At 39.4% G+C, this 26,024-nt stretch overlaps 1 protein-coding gene across 3 annotated transcripts in view; it reads left to right on the top strand.

Annotated features, from left to right (window-relative positions):
* LOC134803697 (mitogen-activated protein kinase-binding protein 1) overlaps nt 1–26,024 on the top strand; it is a 140,847-nt gene that overhangs the window by 110,370 nt on the left and 4,453 nt on the right. The window contains exons 23-32 of one of the 3 annotated variants that reach the window (XM_063776489.1): nt 232–312; nt 2,463–2,584; nt 3,540–3,681; nt 4,653–4,797; nt 10,586–10,743; nt 12,173–12,296; nt 17,788–17,898; nt 20,340–20,467; nt 20,980–21,109; nt 24,786–24,887. In XM_063776489.1, coding sequence (XP_063632559.1) covers nt 232–312; nt 2,463–2,584; nt 3,540–3,681; nt 4,653–4,797; nt 10,586–10,743; nt 12,173–12,296; nt 17,788–17,898; nt 20,340–20,467; nt 20,980–21,109; nt 24,786–24,887 — 1,243 coding nt within the window. Of the gene's footprint in view, nt 1–231; nt 313–2,462; nt 2,585–3,539; nt 3,682–4,652; nt 4,798–10,585; nt 10,744–12,172; nt 12,297–13,665; nt 17,167–17,787; nt 17,899–20,339; nt 20,468–20,979; nt 21,110–24,785; nt 24,888–26,024 lie in introns of all 3 variants that reach the window. The other 2 variants (XM_063776488.1, XM_063776490.1) reach the window with 2 other exon arrangements.

The raw sequence follows: 26,024 nt of genomic DNA on the forward strand, positions 1-26,024 counted from the left end.
CAATTTACAAAACTTTTCATAGAAACAAAAGAGAAACATACATAAAAAATAGTTTAGTTAACGTTATTCACCATTTTCCACTAAAAAACTGAGTCTATCTTCACATTCTACCCGTCTTACCTTTTTAAATATTTAATTCGGCATGTTTCACAATAATGTATCTACCCGGCGCTAGATGGCGTTTCACCAATTAGTAGTTACCACAATTAAGTTGCGTTATCGTGCCGCTAGGTGTCGCTGCAGCTGCCCCCGCCAGCGGCGCGCACGCGCCACCACACTGACGACTCGTCGCTTGGCAGTTTTAAATATGAGGTTTTTTATTTTTGTTTTACTTTTGGTTTTGTTTTGGATGTGCATATGTAGTGCATAATTATCCATCGTATTTTCACGGAAACGTACGAACGTGTACTTACTATTTCAGTCAGTCTCGGTACAAAAAGTACTGAGGTTGACTGAACTAGAATGGCAAATACGAACGTTTCCGAGAAAATATGATGGAAAACAATTATGCACTACATGTATACAGGGTACTAACCGCGAAATAAAATACAAGATTGAACTAGTTTTCGCTGAACAAAATGCACAAATACCTATTTGTAGGGCACAAAGTAATATTTGTTGTTTTAAAGTTTTAGGATAAAATTAGACAGTATTAATTTTAACAGAAATAAACAATACCTACCTCAATTCAAGTCACTTCTAAAAAGTTATTATTTTTAACCTCCTGAGACTAAATGTACATTACAATGTACATAATCGTGCAATCTAATTTGAACCTTTCATGAACCAAATAAAGTAGCATTTCTTTTTTTTCATTGCTTTTTAAAACAAACTAAATTCATTCTAATTTACTTATTGATTAAGGTTCAAATTAAAAATTTGAAAACTTTATATGGTGGTTCTTACGAGGTTAAACACGTGAAACAAATACAATTTAACCTCTAGCCGCCCATACGTCAAACCTTGCCAAGCAAAATGAAATTTTATTTTGTCAACACAAAGTTCAAATTAGAATGGAACAGGAGACCTTTTTATAGGTCTCTGGGCGGCTAGTGGTTATAAGATTCGTGGTCGAGCACCCCGTGCAACCGTGCATGATGTGTTTTAATTTAGTTTTTAAAACTTTAAGTTGGCTATAATTTGGGTTATGTACCGTAAATTATAAATTACCATTATGTTTTTAGTATATATATATTGAGGTTATTCCCCAATCCGCAATGGGCTAGCGTGGGGATAGCCCAAACCCTCTCGCGCATGAGAGGCATGTGCCCAGCAGTGGGACATATATAGGCTGAATCATTATTTGTATTATATATGTTTATACACCGTGTTTTTTTTTATTTCCGTTAATTTCAGGGGTGTATTCCTGAGCTTAAATCAAGTAACGTTGTCAAAGACACCGATAATCGATATTCTAATTAACTCCATTTCGGAGATAATCAATAATTTATTTTTTTCCTATAAGGCCTCTACAAGCGTGTACACTTGCCTTAGGGCCGGTTTACATATTGATTACTGTTTAGAATGAGTTCATGCATTTGCTACTAAACTTAAGTACAATCTCGGTCGATCGATGTTCGAAATGACATTAATATGTCACAGATTTCAATTGTTTGGTTGAGTTAAATCTAATGCCCGTGTTACAACAACGCTATATGCTACATTTAATTACTTTTTTAACTTATTTTTTTTTTCACAAAAGCAAAAAAAAAATTTTTTTTTTGAAAATTAACTATGCCATTTAGTTCTCTTAAACGTACTTAACCATACCCCGAAGTTAACGGAATTCAATAAAAACACGGTGTATATTCATTTTCAATTAGGGTAATTCGCCAGTAACTGGCCACTTTTAGCAACTGACCGCCGTAAACTAAAAATGAATTCTATTCAGCTATAAATAGAATTCATTTTACTATAAGGTGGCCAGTTATTGAAACCTTATACTGAAATGAATTCTGTTCATAGGTGTATAGAATTCATTTTTAGTTTAGAGCGGCCAGTTACTATTCTCTGTATCTTTAGGTATTTAAATAAAAGTAAACAAAATCTACCCTCAAATGGCTCGTTAAAACAGTTAAGGGTAGATGAAAACATTACACGATCAAATAATGTATTTTGTTTACTTTTATTTAAATACCTATTAAAGATACAGACTATAAAAGTGGCCAGTTACTGGCAAATTACCCTAATTGTTGAATTTCCAGTTCTCTGAAACCAAAATCATTGTATATGCCAGTTCCATGGTATAATAATATACTCCGCCTGGTACTCCATTCCCGTCTTTTCTAGGTCACCTAGTGACACAAGCCTACGTCATCATGCGACAGCGCTATATGATAATATGCGATAGCGCTATATATAGCGGCCATGTTATTGTGACGTAGGCCTGTGTCACTCTGGGAATAGAAGACCATGTTTTATTAGACTATGGCCAGTTCTAATAATGACTATATTTGTTACAGGAACAAGAGTCTACGGAACATGATGGTGATGTAGAAGACATATCAGATGGCGAACGAACGTCGTCCTCGGAGAGAAATCGACCTACCTACTATCCTGGAAATAATGATGACGACACACCAGGGTAAGATGACATTTTCGTTATAACAATAGTAGTTTGTGTTACAAGGGGTCAAAATGATATATTTCCGTCAAGGGCGTACATTGAATCCTGAATGAAGCGATGGATTCTACAATAGAATCCCGAACGCAATGCGATGAGAGCGTAATGAGGGATTCAAGTGTTAACGCCCAAGACGAAATAATTTTGATACCGTGTGACACATACTGCTTTTCACATCAACTATGAGGAAAATAAAAAAAATCTTAGTGTTGACACAAATTATTATGTTTCAAAATTTTAATCAAGCTAAAAAAAGAATGCAAAAAATAACAAAAACAGTGTCCTAGAACAGAAAAGTGCCACTTTGATCCCTCCTAGCGGGGAAGAAAAAGCCCTTTTCCGAATAGGTGATGTGAAAAGAGTTATTGATGCTAGAAGAGAGGTGAATCGTGCCAATCTAGTGGAGAGCTGAAGTAGACGGCGCTGTACTGCCCCCTATATTTTGTGGTCACTGAATTTTCAAACGTCAACTTTTCCAATCTTAGTTACCGTAAAGATGTAGTGGGTAATTATTTTCCATCGTAATTTCGGGGAAAATTACGAACGTGTCTTGCTATTTCAGTCAGTCTCGGTACAAAAAGAACTGAGGTTGACTGAAGTGGCATGACAAAAACGACCGTTTCCGAGAAAATACGATATATGAATATACGCACTATACATTATTGTCAATTATCAATACGAGGGTCGCGGGTTGAAATCCCTGGTCTTACCAGTTAACAAGTATACACTATACACACAACACACACACACACAGTGGTAACAGTGGTATGAACTCGTAAATATTTGATATATGTGTTTGATATTCGTGAGGAAACCGGATTAATGCCAATAGGACTTAGGTTCTCCTTTGTCTCTGTCATTTGACTCCAGTTCTATCATTATTTTCAACTAGTTTAACTCGCATTTTGTTTCACAGAGAATTTATGGTGAACGCAATGGACGCTGAAGAGTTGAGACAATCGATGCGTCGCTCAAAACAGTGGTCTGGGGACAGGCTGGCACCCCCTGCGACCGGGGCTTCGCTCAGCGGCTCAGGCCACGAGGAAGACGAGGATGAGGTTAGTTTCAATCAGACGGAAGTAAATAAGAAGGCTCAAAGTCACCCAAAGGGCAATGGAAAGGGCTATGCTTGGAGTCTCTCTGCGTGATCGCATCAGAAATGAGGCCATCCGCAGCAGAACCAAAGTAACCGATGTAGCCCTCCGAATCGCTAAACTTAAGTGGCAGTGGGCGGGGCACATAGCCCGTAGAACCGATGGCCGTTGGGGCGGAAAGGTTCTCGAGTGGCGACCACGTACCGGAAGGCGCAGCGTGGGTAGACCCCCCACAAGGTGGACTGACGACCTGGTTAAAGTCGCAGGAGTCCGCTGGATGCGGGTTGCGCAAGACCGGTCATTGTGGCACTCTTTGGGGGAGGCCTATGTCCAGCAGTGGACGTCCTCTGGCTGATATGATGATGACGATGATGAAGTAAATAAATCTACTGTATACCTACAATCTCCATAAATCTCCGCGTGCCTCGTGATTGTTGTACCCTCGCCCACACTGTTAACTGTACATCGGTGGACCTTACGCCTTTTGTAATAAGGTCCATCGATGTACACTTAGGGCCAGTTGCACCAACCACATTTGACAGACTGATCAACATCAGCCGGCGCGCCCCGGCACTTTACTATGAAACTTTCCATACATAAAAATTTAGCGAACTCTTTAACGATACGAACAGTTTGGTGCAACCGACCCTTAGGAGTGTTGCTGTTTGTACATACTAGTAGATGGCTGTTTATCAAGTTGGTATTTAAGCTTGCTCGTATGTCACAATAAAAACATTAAGGCATTCAGACGAAGAAATTACAGTATGTACGAACATGTCAAACATGTTAATACGAGTATAATCGACATTAACGCATTCACTGCCAGGGGGCGTGGCCTAGGAACAAACTTGTATGACGGTGGACGCACATGTGCGTCGGGGGCAGTGAATGTGTTAAAGAAAAAATGTATTTGTAAGTTATGCTTTTATTTTTAGGTCTCCACGCCATCAGGAGACAATGCAGAGCGCAATCCTCTCTCTGGATCGTGTGAAAGTATAGACACAGCCGTTAGACGGGAGAAGTACCTTAAGTCCGCCTTCGACAGCCTCAGCGGCGCCGATTTGGATACTAGCCCTGGAGGTAGGTCTAATTGTTTATGTATTATTAAGGGCCACTTGCACCATCCCACTAACCCGGGGTTACGCGGTTAAGCCGTTAACCCAGTGTCAAATTGTACTGGTAACCATGGTAACTCCAGGTTTAACCGGTTAGTGCAATGGTGCAAGTGGGCCTAAGAATAATAATGGACCTAGGTTACTTCCTTAGGCTACACTTCGTAGAAATGTTATATTTGTAAGGTAGATGATTTCGTGTCTACTTGTTTAACAGAAGCTAGGTGCATGTATGTACATATAAATTGCTTTTAATTAGTGTTGCAGAATTTGTATAACACTTAATTATTTTCAATATGCATAGCATTATTCATCGGTCAACTTAGTCAAAAGCTTTCGGTCAGTTCGGTGAACGTGTCGATGCATAACCAGAATTTCGTAAGTGATTATGTGTTGTTGAGAAAAAACCGGCCAAGTGCGAGTCGGTCTCGCGCACGAAGGGTTCCGTACCATTACGCAAAAAAGACAATGAAATCACGTTTCTTGTATGGGAGCCCCATTTAAATATTTATTTTATTCTATTTTTAGTATTTGTTGTTATAGCGGCAGGAGAAATACATCATCTGTGAAAATTGTCTGTCTAGCTATCACGGTTAATGAGTTACAGACAGACAGACGGACAACGGAGTCTTAGTAATCTCTTCTTCTTCTTCTAAGTCGGTCCCTCACTGCTGAGGATCGTTACTCCGCTTACTAATTTTTCCTATGGCAGCTCTCCACTTCTCCCTGTCGGTTGCTTTGTGGAAAGCGTTGCTTAGTGTGATGTCCATCTGGGCGGATACTTGGTCACACCATCTCGTTGGACTTGGTCCTCTAGGCCGTCTGCCGTCCACCTTTCCCATCACTCTTAGTAATAGGGCCCCGTTTTTACCCTTTGGGTACGGAACCCTAAAAAATGAGGAAATGTTGTCTTTGCTCTGGATTGCCGTTGAGATAACTATTTATTTTTCACAACGTTCGTAGTGTTACTCATTACTTTTTAGGCAAGACATATTTCATTTTCTCACTCACATTGATCTTTGACACTAGTCTCAGTCCAACATATATTTCTTCAGTTTATAATAATTTAGCCTATATACGTTATTCTTATATATACAATATATCTTATATATACAAATATAAATTAAATATATAAATAAAGATGTTGGGAAAACTTTCGCCAACAGAGTTAGCCTAAGCGCGCACCACGATTTTAGTTTTTGCGACACGATTTTAGAATCGCGCTGTAATATATCGCAGAAATTTCACTGCGCGCACTGCGATGAAAAAGTCGCGGTTTGTTCATTCTCAACATCGATTTCGTACCAGTTTCGTTTGTCATGAAACGTTGTCTTTAATATGTGATCGCTGTATGACTGAGTATTTATACCACAAAGGTGATCTCCTTCTATTTCCATAATTAAATGGTCAACATCTAGCGTCTTCAGCAGCAGGTTCCGACATGTTGACGCTTGGAGAGCGATATGCCGACTGAGGTCCGGGTGCGATTTTATTATCGCAGTGCGCGCGGGGCCATACAACTCCGTATGCCGCAATTCACTTTGCGACAATCGCGTCGCGAGCAGTCGCGGAAAAATGTGACAAATCACAATTTTAAAATCGCTGCGATTTTTTTGTCGCATATGCGCGCACTGCCATATAAACACATACGTTAAATTTCTGCGACTAAATTATCGCGCGTCAAAAAGTCGTGGTGCGCGCTTGGCCTTAAGTATTATAAATGTGATAAAATTAACATTATTATTTGCATGTCTTTTCCATATCTCGGGACCATGGGGTCCCGGACCTTTGGGAGGCGTACGTGGGGACGAAGCCAACAGCGCAGAGGCCCTTTAAGGCACGTTAATCTAAAAGCAAGGGATACATGTGGTGGATACTATCCCCGAACGCACAATGTGATACATCCGGAGATGGTCCCCGCCAGGTGCAAAGACTATTACAGTGCAGCACTTTTGTGCTGCGATGGGAACTAAGGTCATGGGACTCATGGGCTATAGATTTGAAAGTTGGATGGACTGGATAATGGGCTATGGGAGAGACTAGCGGACACCTGCCGTGACAATCAGTCTCAAAATTGTAAATGACAGGTGGTGACTCGCCAACTCATTGAGTGGGCCCCGCAATGGCCGCACGCACAGTGCGACAACAGGGCAACACTTTGGAGTGGCGGTGAGGTTGTCGAGAGGTGAGTCTGCGGTAGCCAGATCCCGGTAATCCGTTCAGCAGGCCGCCGGCGTTATGACATTTTACACTTCCAACCTGGAGCATAGGTCCCGCTCTTGCGACTCCATTCTGGCCGGCCAATCAAGGCAAGCACAGAGGCGAGGGCCAGATGACAGGGCCCTCTGGAATAGGGGTCCGCGGTGTCGTCACTCACCGTCAGCTCGCCACAAGCTGCCCCCGCGGGACATTATTATTATTATTATTGTGGTGTTGTGGGCCTTTGAGTGTCGCATTGACCAGCATTGATCTATTGTGACGGCCCTTTAAGTTCATTACTAATGCCCGTTGCATCCAGAAAGTTCCAGATTCTTTGGGCCGTAATGTTTTGTACCTCATAGGGTTGCACTACGTGTTGCCCTAGGTAGGTACTTCTTTTTGACATTAGTAGTCCACAAGAACAGAGAATGTGCATTGCAGTCTCCTCTGACTTCTGACAGAACCTGCATGTCGCATCTTGTTTCTTGCCAATTTGAAACATATATGTTTGTTCAACTTGCAGTGTCCAGTCAGTATTCTGGTCACCGCGCAGGTTTTGTGCCTTTTGAGTCTTAAAAGCTCCTTAGCAGTTTTGCTGTTGAACCCTTTGATCAGAGCTTTCGAGTGTTCTTGTCCTTTAACGAACTTCCACCAATCGATTGCTCTCGTTTTTTCTAAGTTGCTGAGCAGAGAATATGCATCTCGTTTTGTGCTTCCACAGAAGGGTTCTGGGCCGACCAGGGGTGTGTCTGCGCCCTTTCTAGCAAGTTCGTCCACTTCTTCGTTTCCGTTAATGTCGGAGTGCCCTGGTACCCATCTAAGTGTAACTTTGTTGGAGTAAACCAGTGCATTTAGGTTTGTTTTACAGTTCTGGACTAGTTTTGAGTTTGACTCAAGGGATTCTAGTGCCAGCGGAGCAGCCTGGCTGTCTGAGTTGATGTAGATAAGCTGGTGTCTTAGGTTTCTATCCAGGTTGATCTCCGCACATTTGTTGACGGCGAAGACTTCTGCCTGGAAGATTGAGGCCAATGTGCCCATGCTGAGCTCTGAGCTTAGATCTCTCACCATAGATCCCACATCCTACATCATTGCCTTTCTTGGAAGCATCTGTATACCAGATGTGGCTTCCCTCTTCGACGTACATTTGGTTGTTGATCCATTTGTCTCTAGGAGGTATTTCTACTGTGTACAGTTTGGTGAGATGACTTTCGGTGTGAGCGTCATCAGTGGGCATGCTAAGGGCTCTATTCGCAAAAACCCAGGCCTTTAGATTGGTTAATGCCTGAGAGCGCCATTTTGGCCTGTTTAGTGTGCATATTCTGTAGACGCACTGCTTGGCCTCCTTTTGCACCTGCAAGTGGAGTGGTATGATGTCCAGCAGTGCATCCAGGGCCGCTCCCGGTGGCGAGGAATAGGCGCCTGTTACTGTTAAACAAGCCGTGCGTTGCAGTCTGTTTAGAGTGTCTATTGCTGTCTTTTGGCTGGTTTTGTTACACCAGACTGCGGAGGCTTAGGTGACAATTGGCCTCACTACCGCTGTGTATAACCACATAGCAATTTGGATCTTAAGCTCCATCTTGCTCCTGCCATTCGACAGCATGACCACATGGCCATTTTCACTTTTTGTATAATGTTTCTCAGGTGAGGGTTCCAAGTTAACTTTTGGTCAAAGGTGACCCCTAGATACTTGACCTCTGCCGAGAACGGTATTATTTGTCCATTAAGTCTTGGTTTTGTGAGTTTATCGAGCTTCCGTTTCCTTGTGAATGGTTAAATGGCTATTACAGTCTTGCTCGGATTAATGGACAAGTCATTTTCTCTACACCATTTGAATATTGTGTTTAGAGCTCCTTGCATTAGGTTGGATATTGTGTTGAGGCAAGGGCCTTTGACGGTGACTACAAGGTCGTCGGCATATCCTTGTGTATCAAAGTCTTGGCCTGACATGATTGCAAGAAGTTGGTCCACTGCTAGGGTCCATAATAGTGGGGATAAAACGTCTCCTTGTAGGCACCCTTTAGTGGTATAAAATTCATGCTCTATATATAGTATTGATGGTCAGAGTGGCTACTCTGTTTGAGAGCATGCTATGTACCCATCTGGTGGTTTCGTCTACTCCCTTTGATTTCATACCATTGAGTATGGTCTCTGTGGGCGTATTGTCGAAAGCACCTTCAACATCAAGGAACGCACATAGAGCGGTTTGCTTTTCCTCTAGGGTTTTCTGCACCTTGTCAACCTGGTTGAAAATTATTTCGGCGACACGGCGGTTTTTGGCGCACGGCGCGATTTGGTCTATGTTTGGGGACAGATTATAGCCCCTCAGCAACAGCCACCATACCCTGCCGACTGGGGCTGGTCCAAACAACAAGGTTATTGGGAGCCCATATGGACAAGCCTACCTGCGGCGGCTGCTGCTTGTTTAGAGCTTATTCGTTGCCGCTGCAAAACAAAATGCGCAGGGAGGTGCAACTGCGTTAAAAAAAAACCTAAAATGCACAGTCCCATGGGCATGTAATGGTAATTACGAACAATATAATATCTTATTTTAACCCGCATTTTTTGTCAAACATCTCCTATGTTAATTTTATCACATTTATAATACTTAACTCTATTAGCGAAAGTTTTCCCAACATCTTTATTTATATATTTAATTTATATTTGTATATATATCACCACCAGAAGTAATTTATTAATGTAATCTACCACCAGAAGAATAACAACATATCAGAAATCATCTAAACATACTTAAAAATCCTAAACGTTGCATACCACTCTTACAATGCAAGTACGCCGCGCGACACAAAACATTTTTTTTAACAGAGTTATGAAAAAAAATGTTTGACAAGTTTACTATTCTGTATAGTAGGAGAACTGGGCTATTCACAGGTATTTTTTTTCTAGAGCAAATCCTCATAGTATACATTTTGTAGAGGATTTTCGAAAAAAAATATCTAAAGATTTTTTTTGAATTTTGAATTTTTCGAATTTTTTGTATGGGTGAGTGAAAATTTAGTCACAGAAATGAATTCTTCATCCTCGAATTATACGAAAATGACACCAAACTTGATATAGTTGCGATATGTATGCAGATATAAAGCTTAGAGTGAGGCGCGCCGGAGGCACTTTTACCCCCCCTCCCCTGCCCACCTACTGGGGGGAACCTCTTGGCAACCGGGCTTAATCAGCTCAGGTCACCCCCAGGAACACCTGTTCCAAGCGGTTTGCTTTGTCTCCAAAATGCAAGGTCCCCATAGAAAACGGGACCTTAGATCTCCTGCTATTGGGCTATATTCCCCACGCTGGCCCAATGTGGGTTGGGGACTTAACATACGCCTTTGATTTCTTCGCGGATGTAGGCAGGTTTCCTCACGAAGTTTTCTTTCACCGTAAAGCTAGTGATAAATATAAAATGATATTCCGTACATAAGTTCCGAAAAACTCATTGGTACGAGCCAGGATTTGAACCCGCGACCTCTGGATTGAAAGTCGGACGTCAGTTCCACTCAGCCACCATCGCTTAATCTTTAAATATAATGACATAGAATGTCCCCCAGGTCACACATCGCTGTCGGCGCAGCACCTGTCCCGCGCGCCGCGCCCGGCGCCCACGCCCGCGCCGCGCGCGCCGGCCAAGCCCGCCGACCCTGAAGCGGCGCGGCGGCGGGAAGAGCTGCACCGCCGCATACTGGAGACACGACGACAGCTCGAGAGTGTGAGTACTGCCGCTGCGTTATGTGAGCCTGGTACCTTAGGACTGCCCGGGACTAACCGCACACCGCTTGATACTCGAGATGCGGCACCAGCTCGAGAGCGTGTATCTGTCACATGATTATGAGGGCCTGGTACTGAAAGACATTCGTAGGTCAACAATTCTTGAACTGAACTGCTACTTTTCGTCAAAAAACGACAATAGTTATTTGTACAACAAGAGATCAAAGTTTGATATTTCTGCGAGTGCTTATTTTGAGTCCCGTGCAAGCGAAAGATTCTATAATAGATTCACGAGCGTAGCGAGTGAATCTAATTTAGAATCTTGAGCGTAGTAAGGGACTCAAAAGCGCACGAGATGTAAATAACTTTGATCTCGTGTAGTACACAAAATTTTTCACACCTTAGCAGTGAGAACATACCTGGTCTATTAGACAACTTGAAAAATGTAATCCTTCTTCGTTTCTTAATACCTATGCACTCATGTTTTCTTAAGATATAGAAACAATTAAGTTTAATTACCGCAATCTAACACAAAAACAAAACGTAATAATAAATTTCAGTAAAATAATATGGAAATAAAGAAACATCAACTGACACTTCAACCAACAACTTTTTTTTGTAAAAAAAGAACTTTGTAAGATACGGTCCGAATTGCGGATACGTACTATTTGTCAACTATAGTAGAAATTCTTAAAAGTAAAATAATTAATTTTGCGTGATAATCTGTGTATTTTTTGAGTTCATTATTTTAATTGTACAATAAAATACCTAACATATAGTATTTTTATCAAATCTTAAACTTTATTTTAATTAAATAATTATTTAGAATTCATACTCGTATGGAGCTCGTACGTGGTTTGGAACGATGCGTTCTGAAGTTTTTCGGGGGTCTATTATAAACAGTCAATATACCGTTGAATGTCGTTTGAACTTTTATTCGTCTGTTTCTTTTTGCTAACAGTGTGAAAGGGACAGAGATAATAGAACCCAAGTATTTCGAACTTGTATTAGACCCCGCATGTTGAAATGACATTTGACTATAAAGGTCACTTGAATGTCATTTTGTCTCACTCAGTGAGCAAAATCGCATTTTGCTCACTATTTTTAAGAAGCAAAGTACCCTTGTTCGAGCTGCTGAGGTGAAAAAAAAAGACCTATAAAAGCTCGTCAGACTAACCCCCTTATTCATAAACGTTTACTAAACTCATAAAAGTTGATAAGCTGATAATAATCGTTTGTCCTTTGCCATCATACCAATACATCGGAAAGGGACAAACGATTATTATCGGCTGGTCAACTTAGTAAACGTTTATGAATAAGGGAGTAAGTGAATATTTATTGCCTCGATGGTGCAATGCAAATACCACGACGACCGCCACACTTATGTTTATCACAACAGTCGTAACGTTCACAATTGTTCCGTCCACCAGGTGGCGTTCCGCTCGAACCTCAAATCCAGCCAATCCACGACCGATCTCTCGTACATCCCCGAAAAGGACAGGAATCGCAATCGACCCGTCTCCATGGCCGTGCCGAGCAATTCCAGACCATACGGTAAGGGGAGTAAGGTTTAATTTAACGATGGATGTAGTTGGAAATTGTTGAAATGGCGCGTTACCTCTGACCAGGCGACATCGAATAGTTATACTCAAACACACCCAGCATGTCAGTAGAAAAAGCGCGAAATTCGAATTTTCTATGGGAAGTCAGTCCTACATTTTTTTAAATTTGCCGCCTTAATCTATTGACTAATTTGCTGTGCCAGAGTATAAAATTAAATTAAATTAAATAATTATTTATTTCAGAAATTAAATTTCCATAATATATTAGTAGCTTATTCCTTTATTCAATTAGGGTCTTAGGTTAGGATTTTACAATGTGAGTATAAAAGTAAAATATAAAAACACTTACAAAACATATTAGTAGCTTATTATTATTAGTATAAAAAGGATTGTTATTTTTTTAACTTGTTAAGAAATTAAAAAAAATTAAACGTCATATTTAGTAGATACAGTAAGACTAACAGTTTTAGTAGATCAAAAAATTTGGTTTTCTAAGGTAGTTTCTATACCGACTCCAGGGATACTGACACTGTTTAAAAAACTCTACTTAGCGATTCTCAGAGTTATTTCTCTGTGCTAAGGTTTAAAATTAAAGTATTTTCGCCTGGTTAAGGGTCTCCACAAAACCCTTAGAAGTGAAAATACCAAAATAAACACAAAAAAATAAATTATTCATTATTCATTCATACTGTCTATATCATATGGAAGAATATTTCTACACTTATATTGATTCTTGAAAGTTTTCTTTTTTCAAGACATTGTAAATCTGATTAATTTACAAGATAACTGTAATAATGCTGATAAAAATAACATTATTATTAACAATTTTTGACTGCTGACTATAACCATAATTTTATATTTTACGATTTATTAACAATAAATGTGTGATTTATATTACCTAAGCAATAAGTAACAATTTCAAAATACCTTTCGACAAAGAAATCTTTCGAAAATGTTACTTATTACTAAAACCGTTTGCACTGACATATTTGCAAACGATGTACAGTTAGCAACAGATGTAGCTACGCGGACAAAATGACTTTCATATCTCTTCTCTAATGAATAAGGCTGGACATTTTAAGCATTTATTTATATGTGGCTACCTGTGTTGCTATCTGTACGGAGTACTGATGTACAAGGCGTGGAAAGTTTCCAAAAAGTTGGAAACATACTCGGAAATTTCAGCATACTTTCACAAGAAATAAAGAAAATGTCTATTTTGGAAATGGAAAATTTCGTTTCGAGTCCAAAATTATTCCTTGTGGAAATTTCCCAATTTTGAAAACTTTCTCCCATCAAAGACATCAAGCTAAGCGACACTAACACCATCGACTCATTAACGATCTGCCCCACGCTGCCAGGAGTCCCCCCCTGCCCCGAGGAGACCCTAGACAGCCTTAACTTCTACGACAGCCTAAACCCCTATCAGAATCTAGACTATCGCCAGAAGAATCCTTACGCCATCCCCGCTAATGTCAATAAATATATACCTGAATATGACATGCCCCCTTACGTACCCCCACATTCAAATATACAAAACTTTACAAACGATAGGAGAACGAATTTCACCGTACAAGGAGCTCGGCCTATGGTGTTTAAAGAACAAACGCAGAAACAACCATTAGCCTTCACTATAGATATGTCAAAAAAACCGGTTTCAAAAGTCTTTAATAGACTTTTTCCGTCGGCAGAAGAAAAAGAACCGCCTAAACCTAGAAACTTCCATTTAAGTTTGAATAAGAACCAAGAAGATAGTAAAAAGTTGAAACCTAACGCTAGAAGCATATTCAAGAATTATAAATCTTGCCCAGTATCACCTGTTTCTGAGGAATGCAAATGGGCTGATAAAGTAGCTCAAAATCAAACTAATCAGGCAAATAGCTCTTTAGATGCTAGGAAAAGGAATTCATTAAGCTTCTTCGTAGGTCTTGATAAAAGTATGAAAGATAACGGCAAAAGTATTGTTGATACTATTAAAAGTGATACTGAAAAGATGATAGCGGAAATAACTAGGAAATATGGAGATTTGGATGAATATGAACCTAATAGGAGCGATTTAGATTTACAACCTACGAAAGAAGAAAAAGACGACGGTAACTTCTCGTCTGATTCTTTAGAAGATTGCAGTTTGAGTCAGGATGCTAGTTGCAAAAATAAGTTGTATTCTAAAAAAGTTTGTAAGAAACATAATAAAGCTAGAATGCCACGACGTGCTGTTTCAAATTATGAGATATATGGATCTATGGATAAGCCGATAGTACCAGCTAAGCCTTCGTACATAGTTGGACAGAAAAGTTCGACTTTGCCTCGAAATATGCCTTCCAATTTAGACGATATCATGGATGAGGAAGCCATGAACGCTAACTATTCTAATATGTACAGGTGCCAAAGCGTTTTGACTAAGAGATGTGTTACTAGATCCAATGAATCCGTTCTAAGTGACAATTCAAATGGATCGAGTGTTTCTAATGAAATATTCTTGAAATATGGGAACGAAGTAGCTTTTCAACAGGGCAAACTTCATGATAGATACAATTTGGACTCTCAAAATTGTTCCTTTGAAAATCTGAATGAACCTGACGAACGTTACTTAGATAAACACAGACATAGCAGCGCTAGTTTCTTCTTAAATCAAAAGAAATACATGAAAACAAGTTGCAGTCAAGAATCAATGCTTTCCGATGAAATGTACTTAGACAATGATAATCATCTATCTCGAACCAATTGTAACTCCCTAGAAAGCGTTTTGTCAGATGATTCAGAATATACTAAGAGTGCGCCTTTAGAAATGCTCTTCGAAGGCACTAAACCTAAGAAACAAATGTCAAATCAAGCTGTCGGTATACCTAGAAATAGTAAGAGCTGCTACGAATTCGATAATGCATCGAAGAGTTATGGATCCAGTCCTAACAACGTTCCATATTTCGGTGGTTACATGTATAATAATTACTTGGGAGAGGCTAGTCCTAAATATGTCGAAGCACCACCGAAACCGCCAGCTAAGCCACCTGCTGCTAAAGTCTATGGATTTGAAATACCCGTTTCCGATTTTTCCGGTCATAAAACTGTGACTAGATCTAAAAGTCTATACGATTCAACTTCAAAACATGCTCCACCTCCTCCGGCTAAGAATATTGCGTATTATTTCGATGGAAATAATGTACAGCAGTACACTAAAGATAAGAAATCAACAGATGAAATACCAAGGTTAAATAAGCAAGATTACATGGCCAGCACAAGCAAGTCTCTACAGCCGAAGTTTGCTGAGAACCAGAAGTATAAAAGTGAGATGGAAGGATGTGAATCAAAGGCTATGGTCAAATCTAAAAGCTGCAGTTTCGAAGTTGTACTAGAACCTGCTTCAAAGCCAAATCCTCTAAAGAATTTGGTGGAAAAACGTAACTCCCACGTGCAAAAGAATTTAGAGAAATTTGAAGAACAGATACGGAAGAACACGCAGACGAAAATGAGCAAAAACCAAATCAATAAAGAAAAGGCGAACGGAGCTAAGCGTAACAATGCTACGAAGAGTTTGGAGAGAGGCTCTGGGCAGAAAAATAATAATGTTAAGATAACTATGGAGTTTGTTCCTCACAAACCTCCAAAACCTATTAAGAGAACGTCTTCAGTCAAATTGAATAACAGACTAAAAGCAGGCTTAGAGAAGTCTGGATTAAGTTCCTCAATATCGTCTCAATATAAAGCTAAATTAGACGGATTGCAGAACAAAAACTTCATATCAAATAAAAAGCCACTTGAAGATAATAATTCCAATCAGATTGAGGACCCAAATGACACAGCCGAGAAATCTTTTGACGTTTTTGTTAAAGAAAAAGATGTTAATGAAAATAGATCTGAAATGCAAATGGATAGTCTTGAAGTATACGCAATGCAAAGAATGGAAAGGATGAATCAAGTTAGCATGGATTCCCTAGATGTCCTTGAAGACAATAATGATTTTGCCAAAGACTCCTTAGATTACTATGCGGAGCAAAACAATAAAATATCTTATGGAAAGTTTATTAAAGATCAAAACAATCAGATGACGTCTATAATCGACAACGCTTGCTCGTCTAATAGGAATAGAGAAACAAAAGAAAACATAGATCCAAAAGCGATGAGCGATGAAATTAAAAAATACAAATACATCGAGAGAAAGATAGAAATCATTAATAAATTAGTTGAAATGGAGGAACGGAAAATCCTACAAGAGAAAATCCTAAAAGAATACAGAATGAAACCGCTTAAAGCTAACATAAACGATGGAAAGGGCGTTGTCAAAGTGCTTTCCAGAAAATTTGAGAAGTTAGCATCGAAACAAACTGTCCCTAACTTCGCATCGCTGACTTTAGAAGAAGCGGATACGGATACAGAAACCAATTCAGACGGCAAAGAAATCAAACGTAATCTAAGTCTTCCGGACATTTTAGATACAGACCAAATAGGAGGCATAGTAACAGAGGCTATAGAAGCCAGCTGCGACGCGGGCAACGAGCCTGAAGAAAAACTTAACAACACTATCGAAACAGAACCACCTAAAATGCTAAAACAGAGAGTGTACAACGAAATGGTTATACCTAAAACTGATGTACACTTAGACAGTGAAAACTACGAATCGTCTACAACTAGCTCAAGCTGCACAAACTCTCCAAAAAGACTATCCTTATATTTCAACAAACCTAAGCCTCCGTTTAGGAAGATAATTCGAGTGCCTACTCCAAGACTTTGTATGGAGAATAGAATTTTGCCGCCAGCTAAATTCAGGCCAGTGTTACATTCAGGGGGTGGTGTAAGGCTGTCTGCGTTAGCCAAGAGGGTTCCCCTCCATTCCCCCCTCCTGCCGTCGCATTTTATCCCTCAAGGTTGGGAGCATGTTCAGATTCTCGTCGTTTTCCGCATGCTTTTCATTGTGATGTTCTTTGACAGCAATTCCGTAAGTTTATTGAAACAAATGTTGATCTTTGACATGAAAATTAGTCATTGTATGCTCGATTGATATTTGTATAAATACATGTCAATCACATGTACACTATGTCAATGTCAGAAATTATCAACAATGTTGTTTTATAAAACTTACAGTGTCGGTGTCTTTTGGCAAAAATCTATACTGCATGTCGTTTTTACTCTGAATATTGTTGTTTTTTTTTATCTAAAAACAAATTTTGCAATTTCGTCTATGAATATCTTAATATTTCGTAGATTTGTTAATTTTAATTTTGAAAATTAGAACTACGAGTAGACTATTTACGGACCAATGCATTTAGTTACTATTATTATTTTGTAGAGATAGTTTATAGAGTTTAGAACGAACACATATCGAAATCAACACATACATACATATAGAATATAGATGTGTACTTAGCCTTCGAAACTCAGGTACACAACGTCAGGTACACAATGCTTAGCTTTGAGGAATTCGTTAGGTTCCGTAAGGTAAGACCTATTTGCCTCGTAAGATTATTTAAGTAAGAAATATCCACCAGCCAATCGAACTCACCTGTCGCCGTACGCGCCAGAAGAAGAGTCCGGCATGAGGCGCGCCATCTCTCTCTCGGACCTGGCCGCTAAGCCGCTACCGGCGCCTAGGACGCAAGGTCTGTGTATGTTGATACACGGTGGTGGGGGTGCTATGTAATACTAAAATGTTATATCAGTACTGCTAGTTGACAATAGATGTCGCAGCGAACGAAAACTCTAATGCTCAACAATTTTCAGCTAATATTATAACCGGATTAACCGAAACTCAATATTCGACTTCTTCTGCTTATAATATTAGTTGTAAATAAATTGTTTTAGTAGTTCAGTTTTCATCATTAGCGACACTTGTGACATCTCTCGGAGAATAAAACTTAATTTAACACGATTAAGTCCCGTTTTAGTAAATAATCATTTATTTCAGTTGTCAGATTCGATTCACGAATTCTGCTATTAATAAATCCTGTATATTGAGAGTTATGATGAAGGGATCTACCCCCTATTCGTAAAACTTTACGGGCCTGATTTAGTTAAATTATGTTTTATTCCTTTCTTTCAAATACATAAGTCAAAATGTTAGATAAAGATAAACGATTCATAGCTAATTCAGGCCAGTAACGCGTTTATAAATAGCGCTTTTAGTAGATTTGATTGGTGGCGGTGTATTTTGAGGAAAGCTAATTGTATTTTGTGCTAATATTGGAAGGTAAGTTAGTTAAATATGTACTGTTTAAGGTGTTGGTAGCACGAGCTAGGCAATGACAATGACAAAAATGATTTAGTAAGCTATAGTTCGTTTTTTAGCAGTAAAAAAAGGTAAACAATCTTGACGTGTCTTTTTATTGAAAAACACTTTTGAAAAATAAGTCACGGCAAATATGTAACAATTATGAATCATATACGATTACTTACATTCTTTTGCTTTCATAAGTAATAGTTACTGATTTTTAAGAAGCGTTTTGCAATTAAAAGACACGTCAAGATCGCGTAGTCTTTTTCTAATGCTAAAAAAAGCGAACTAGTCTACGTAACCGAGGAGTACGGCGTTTCCTAAATTATGACAATCGGCGCAACGTAAGAATTATTTGACAATTATGAATTGACCCTTATACATATGACGCTAAGGCTATCAGTTACACGGTAGGTCTTAGCTTCATACATATAAGGGTCAATTCGTAACTACCAAATATTAATTCTTACAATAGGCCAACTATAAAAAAATTTGGGAAACCGGATTATTAAACGATAAATCTTGTCTGTTTGATTTGTCATTTAATTATTTTGTACAACATTGGTACAAAATCGGTATGATTGGGTAGTAAATTAGCCAATTCAATTACTATTTTACAAATACAAATGCGTTTATTTCATTACTTTTTTTTCAGCTTTCATTACTTTTTTTATATACTTACTATTTTTGTATCTGGAAACAAAAACAGGGCTTTTTACGTAAAAAAACGTATTAACATTATATGTAATTGTTTAGTCCAACTTCTATATTTTCGTGAATGTGTTTGCATGCTTTTCAGTAGTTGTTTGTTGGCTTGTTCATTGCTTTTTACTAACTGCTGTCATTAAGCTTTCACGCTTCTTATAAGTAATTGTTATTAGAAAGCACTTTACTGCACACAATTATTTTTAGTATGTATATGTACCTAATTACCTATTTGTAAGTTAAAAATTTGGAGTAAGTATAATTTGTACAAGGTATGTTCGTTAGAAGTGTTAGATTAGAACTCTAGAGTGATTATGATATGATATATGTACTCGTAAAAAAGATGGTGCTGTTAAAATAACTTTAAACTGTTGTAAACCATACAATATTTGTAGCGGCGGCGCGGCAATTAAATCCGTACTCTCTGCTAGGCTTAAGAGTCCCCAGCAAGCTCGGCCGAATTTCGCCTACCCATACACGTAATTTCGTTCTCATTTTAAAAACGCGTTGGATTGTAATGAAACTTTGCACATACAATCACATGAAGTATATCTAGTCCTGCAATTAGTTTATATAGCTCCAGTTTATAAAACAAGAGAAATAGATTTTTTAACTATGATATCTGAAGTTACATAAACTAATTAGAGGACTAGACAGTGGCGGATTTACAGTCATTGCCGCGCTAGGCCTCAGGCCCCGTAGCCGCCTCTCAGCACCCATCATATTGACTACATTTTGAGTTATATCTTGTCGAATTTTTTGTCACAATTTGCCGCCCCTAAATATCTTGCCGCCCAAGGCCCGGGCCTAGTTGGCCGCCACTGGGACTAGATATACCTTATCCTATTGTAAGTACAAAGTTTCAGAGCAGTCTAGTCGTTATAAAATTACTCTTAAGAAGAGCCCTATTTTAAAATCACGCCAATGACTGGGATCAACAACATATGTTTTTTTACAAGTTCCCTTGCTGTACGTATAATATTTATTGAACCATTGTTCATCAATTTCATCATAGAACTTAGCTAACTTTTGTAATATTTTCTCTCTTTTCAACAAATACAAAATGACAGATAGGGACAACCAGACGTTTATGTGTAACACTATTAATATTTATATTATTTGTAGCAGCGGCAAGCAAACCCGCAGCCTCCGCTAGCCCAGGGAAAAGCCCTAGTGGCTTCGCCAGGCCTGCGCCGCGGTATACAGCGAAATCTAATATGACGAGGAGCAGCAGCGTAGGAGTATTGAACCAGGTACGTAGAATGTTTATTTTATTTTCTTGGATACTATCATTGTATAAAGACCTAAAACTGTGGAGAGCTAGCAAATTTCATCTTTATGGTAAGCGACATAGGTACCTTTTGATTGAGAACGTCACATGTGTTACTATGGAATTCTTGAAGTATTGACGTCAAATATTTACAATGACTTGTTCTATTTGATAAACATTACAATGTTTATCAAATAAAGCCCAGTCGATCCAAACGCATAGTCTTAAACGGATCCATTTGTTTGACATAATTATTGAAAGTCATAATGTAATGATTGTAATTTTATCATTAGTCATAATTCTGAAACCGTTAACTTTTCAGGATTTTCGTAAGGTTATCCGATAGATAGGTTAGGTTAGGTTAGTTTTGTTTTATGGCAAACCAAATTATGACTAACAAAAATGCGGACAAACAATACATTATGACTTAAAACTTTATGGGAAACAATAGAGACCCAGTCTTAAGACATCATAACCAAAGAAGTGATGTTTCAGAGCGACTCGGAATCAGACCCGGCACCGTCTCGGACCCGCGGCGCGGGTCTAATGCGACCCACGATCAGCTCGATGAACAAGCAGGCCAGCAGCAGCCGACGGCGGCCGTTACCGAACGCTTACAGCTCAGGTCAGTACTATGTAGTTACTCGTATCACACTTTGTACCCAATGTCACAGAATAAATAATAGTACTAGGTACAGAAGACTCACTCTCTAACAAAACGCGTCTGTTACGATCAGCACAGATATGGCCGCTAGGTGGCGATAGCGCCACGCGCGGCTTATGGCTTTCCCTAAAATTGGTGTGGAACGGATGTACTTTTAGCTACCTGTAGCAAAGCGACGAAATCGCGGAGTGAGCCACGCCTGCCAATGTGGCGATATCCCCATACTTATCTTTAGGTACTTAAATAAAAGTAAACAAATAATTTGTACATTTTCGACGACATTTTGACTAAAATACTAAAATCTCAGTTCTGCAATGGTATTCGGCTTGGTGCCAATAGAACGAAATGAAGTCCGTATAAATACCTATCTAATGACCTAATTTTCAACTCTGTTTGTTTTCGGACTATTTTGACGCATAGTCCTTTACAGAAGTGCCTACTAGGGAATGCAAATCGGTTATAACCGTAACCGAAATAATCGGTTATAACCGATTATTTTGACAAAATTTCACAACCGAATGTTGGAACCTCGAATAACCGGTTACGGTTACTTTCGGTTATTTATTTATGACTTAAATTCTATGTTTTAATCATCTAATGACTACAAAATCCTGCCTTTTTTGGCTGTGACGCCTGTGACTATAATTTTTGTCATTCGTGGACTTTAATAATCAAAATATACCAAATTTACTTCCCCTATTTATTATTATTATATGTAAATGCACAGGCAGCTTAAAGCTGATACGTGCACATCAATATGAAATCAATATGAATCAATATGATTTATGAAATATTTTTATTGAATATTGTATCACGTCCGAGGTCATATTTTACTTTTACTGTATTTTGTGTTTTATTAAAAAACGAAGCCTTATACGCACATTCCCTAATATTGTACCTTTATTTTAGTAAAATTTTAATTACTTCATTGTAAATTTATCATTTTTTTCGTCTAAAGTAACCGTAACCGATTATAACCGATATTCGGTTATTTTTCGGGCATAACCGTAACCGAAACCGGTTATGAAGTTTGGTCGGTTATTGCATTCCCTAGTGCCTACACAGAATTAGATATGAGCGCCGATAGGCATTTAGCCGGCGGCGGCGCGCCGGTCAAAATCGGTCGGCGGCGGCGGCGAATCGGCGGCGTGGCCTTGAAACACCTTTGATTAATGAAAAAAGAATTCTAACCAAAATTTTGCCGAAATTACATGTTTTTGCTGTAACAAAGTTATAAAATAAGTGCCTTTTTCGATTTCAAGCAAAATTTATTGAATAAAGTTACGAAAAAAGTTTTATATAGTAGGTATAAACGGTATCGAGCGGCATCAGAGCCGGTCTTAATCTTGGCGAGACCCTGGCCGGAAGATCTTTGCGAGGCCCTTATCTTTTGTTCTAAGTAAAAAGTAGCGGATTGACTGTATCAGGGAAACGTCTGGTCGACAGTCCAAAGAGCCGAAGTGAGGAAAATCAAGCTCCGTTATTAACCAATATCGACCCAACAAACCGGTTTATGTCAAAAAGTGAGGCCCAAGGCCGAGCTCCACCTAACACCGAAGACCTGATTCCGACGCCTTCCCATGCGAGGCCAGAGGCTGAGCTGCAGGTAAGCATACAGCTTAGAATCGAACGCCAAGTGTGAGCTTGGCTGACGGCAGAATGCGCCGGTGTGCCGATTACGGTGCGCTTCTGTGCGAGGCCGAAGGCCAAGCTGCAAGACAGCAGAGCCTGGAATTGGTCCAGTGTAAGCAAGTCCGAAGGCCGATAAAGACCGAGGCCATAGTGTTAAAGACCTGGAGCATACCTGCAGGTGCATTCGTGCGAGGCCCAAGGCCGTGCTGCAGTGGAGCTAAGATCGGAGAAGAACCAATGATCAAGCATTTTAAAAGCGAGGCTAAAAGTTAGGCTCCAAACAGGGCTGAAAACTTGGAGGTTCAGATAGCGGCTTACTTCTATGCGAGCGATGCGAGGTCAAAGATTAGGCTGCGAGAGAGCAAAACTTGAAATTTGAACAATGGCCAAGCTTAAATGAGACCCGATTCCGTTTCCGATGCCTTCCGTGCAAAGCCAACGGCCGGACCTTTGGGCGTGAAAACGCTTAATATCTGAAATGAACCCCCATTTACACCGTTTAAAGACATTCAACCATGCTTGCAATGGTTACATTCGCGGTGAATGACGGATGAGCTAGCCAGCTGGCAAAATTAGTCATTTCGTTGCCCTAACACTAGTAGCGCGGTTACCAAACAGAAAAGTTTGAATTTATCATCGATATTTTAGAATTATATGGACCTAAAATACCTTTTCAATGTCTATAAGCTATTCAGGCTGGCGCCGTTACAGATCTAAACTAGATAAAATATATATTGTCTGATTCTGAAAGTAGTAGTATCTAACAAGGTCACGCCGATGCCACGCCGATAGCGCAGCGTCGGCGGCGGCGGCGCGTAAATTTTGTCGGCGGCGGCGGCGCGCCGGCGCGGCGCTCATATCTACACAGAATAAACAAAATCGGACTATTTTTTAAAAAGGAACAAGCAGTCAATAAACACTAGTCGCCCAGAGAGCTATAAAAAGGTCTTCCATTTTGTTTTAAATCTTTATTTTGACAAATCCAAATTAAATGCATTCGTTGTCTAGAGGTTAAAAGATGGTGATGTAATTAAGACTTTCTCATCGTCGTTTCCCATAGTTAGACCAGGAAAAGTCTGCAGCGATTTTGATAGCCCACGCAGTGCCAGTGTTATTTTAAATGTCAAACTTCTATGTAATCATGCATCGCTATCGCGTATACGATAAATATATATTTCAACATAATATGTGATAATCTAAATACCTTTAAAAGAGCAATTCTTGTTTGTTTATATATTTCGGGGATCTCGGAAACGGCTCTAACGATTTCGATGAAATTTGCTATATGGGGGTTTTCGGGGGCGATAAATCGATCTAGCTAGGTCTTATCTCTGGGAAAACGCGCATTATTGAGATAAAATATGTTTTCCAGGCAAAGCTCGGTCTCACAGATATTTCAACATAATATGTGATAATAAATAATGCACGGTAGTGCAACTGCCCACTGCTTGGTTCCTTAACAGCATCTGTCTCTTTCTATCTAGTGTAATTTTGAAGGGACAGATGACGCGAGTCGGCAACAATGCCAACAATATGTAGTATTGTAGGTTTGATTTATATTTGTGATTCATCATAACTGTAAAGTGAGATTTTTTTCATTATTGCATCTTAGTAATGCTGCTAATGACAACTTAGATGATTCACAAATTTAATTCAATACAGTATGAAAAAAGGTTTGACCGCGGATACAGGTTGATTCACTCAAGCTGGCCCGGATCTCATATGCAAATCTAAACCCTTATGAATCAACGTATATAAGGAATAGAATAATACAAGAAACTTTATTCAACAAACCCTAATGAGTAAAGTACCTTTTTCAGATAGATAAAGTAGTTTTTCTAATATTTGGGGAACTTTCATGCTGCTCACATTTAATATTTAGTGTAAAATAAATAAAGTCCATATCATTTATTTTCGGTGTCCCGCTGCTAAACCTTTTTTTATACTGTACCTTAGCGCTAGCCTAATAACCCACAGCTAAGTAGATGTACACATTTACTAACAGTTTCGCTGTCGACGGCCGCCCAAGAGGAGTCGAGCTCGGAAGCCGAGGACAAACCCGGAGCGCCGCGACCGAGGGCGGGGAGCGTCGATGCTCGGCGTATTGGTAAGTCGACCTTTTTGTGTTCAACTTGAACAAGGTACTTTGGACCTCTATACCAACCTGACATCTGACGCGATTGGTTGGCTGCGTAGCCTGGATGTCGACTTATAATAAGTTACACTATTAGTATAATTATATTGCCTACAATGTTAATACGCCATACGCTTAAATAAATAAGGTACTTTGTCTGTTAGGTTAACCTTTTGACCCTCAAACACCTCAACTGACGCGCTCGGCTGCAGCCCATCATCAACCTTCGAGCATTCTGACAAAGTTTATGGTGACGCGCCGCGCACATTAGGCGTGGCGTTCTAAGGGTTAACCTCTAGCCGCCCATACGTCAAATCTTGCCAAAAAAAATAAATTTTAATTTTGTTAACACAAAGTTCAAATAGGGAATATTAGGCAAAGCTCTGCGTAGGTGGCACCTTTGTGGCACATACAGTAAACAAACCACATTGACACATCACACGTCACGTCAATCACATGGCCTACCGCGAAACAAGAAAATCGAAATTTCGTTATCTAATCTCTCTATCACTCTTGCATATTCGAGCGATAAAGAGGCAGATAACTAAATTTCGATTTTCGCGTTTACCGGTAGGCCCTTGTTAACAAACCGCCTTGATGCATCAATATCATATTTTATTGTCTGTGAAAAGAGTGAAAACTTGTCAAAAAACAGTTTAAGGCACAGTATGTATAAGTTAGTCTATGAATTTACTGAGTCGGTAGTGCTGCACTCTGGCGGCAGAACATTGCAGTAATATCCCCTATTAGAATGGAAGAGGAGACCTTTTTAAAGGTCACTGGGCGGCTAGAGGTTGAACATCGGCTGGAAACTAAAGGCATTAACCAAAATTGAATTTATGTGGTTGTCACACTGATGTTCCATGTGTTCCGGAGATGCGTATTGCCTGCATCCAATATGATGGCTGTCTAAAGCATACATTACAATTTGGTGCCGTGACCAGGATATATTCAGTAGTTTTTATAGCTAGGGATGGACATGTTTTGCTCTTTGCGTCTTCGAATACTCAAATAAATACTACTTACGTATTGCAATGTCGTAATAAAATTCTATTGAGCTGGTATTTAGTTATAGTATACAGTTTACGGACTTTAAAAAAAAAGTTTTAT

Source organism: Cydia splendana, chromosome 27, assembly GCF_910591565.1.
Source record: "Cydia splendana chromosome 27, ilCydSple1.2, whole genome shotgun sequence".
In the NCBI taxonomy this organism is placed as follows: Eukaryota; Metazoa; Arthropoda; class Insecta; order Lepidoptera; family Tortricidae; genus Cydia; species Cydia splendana.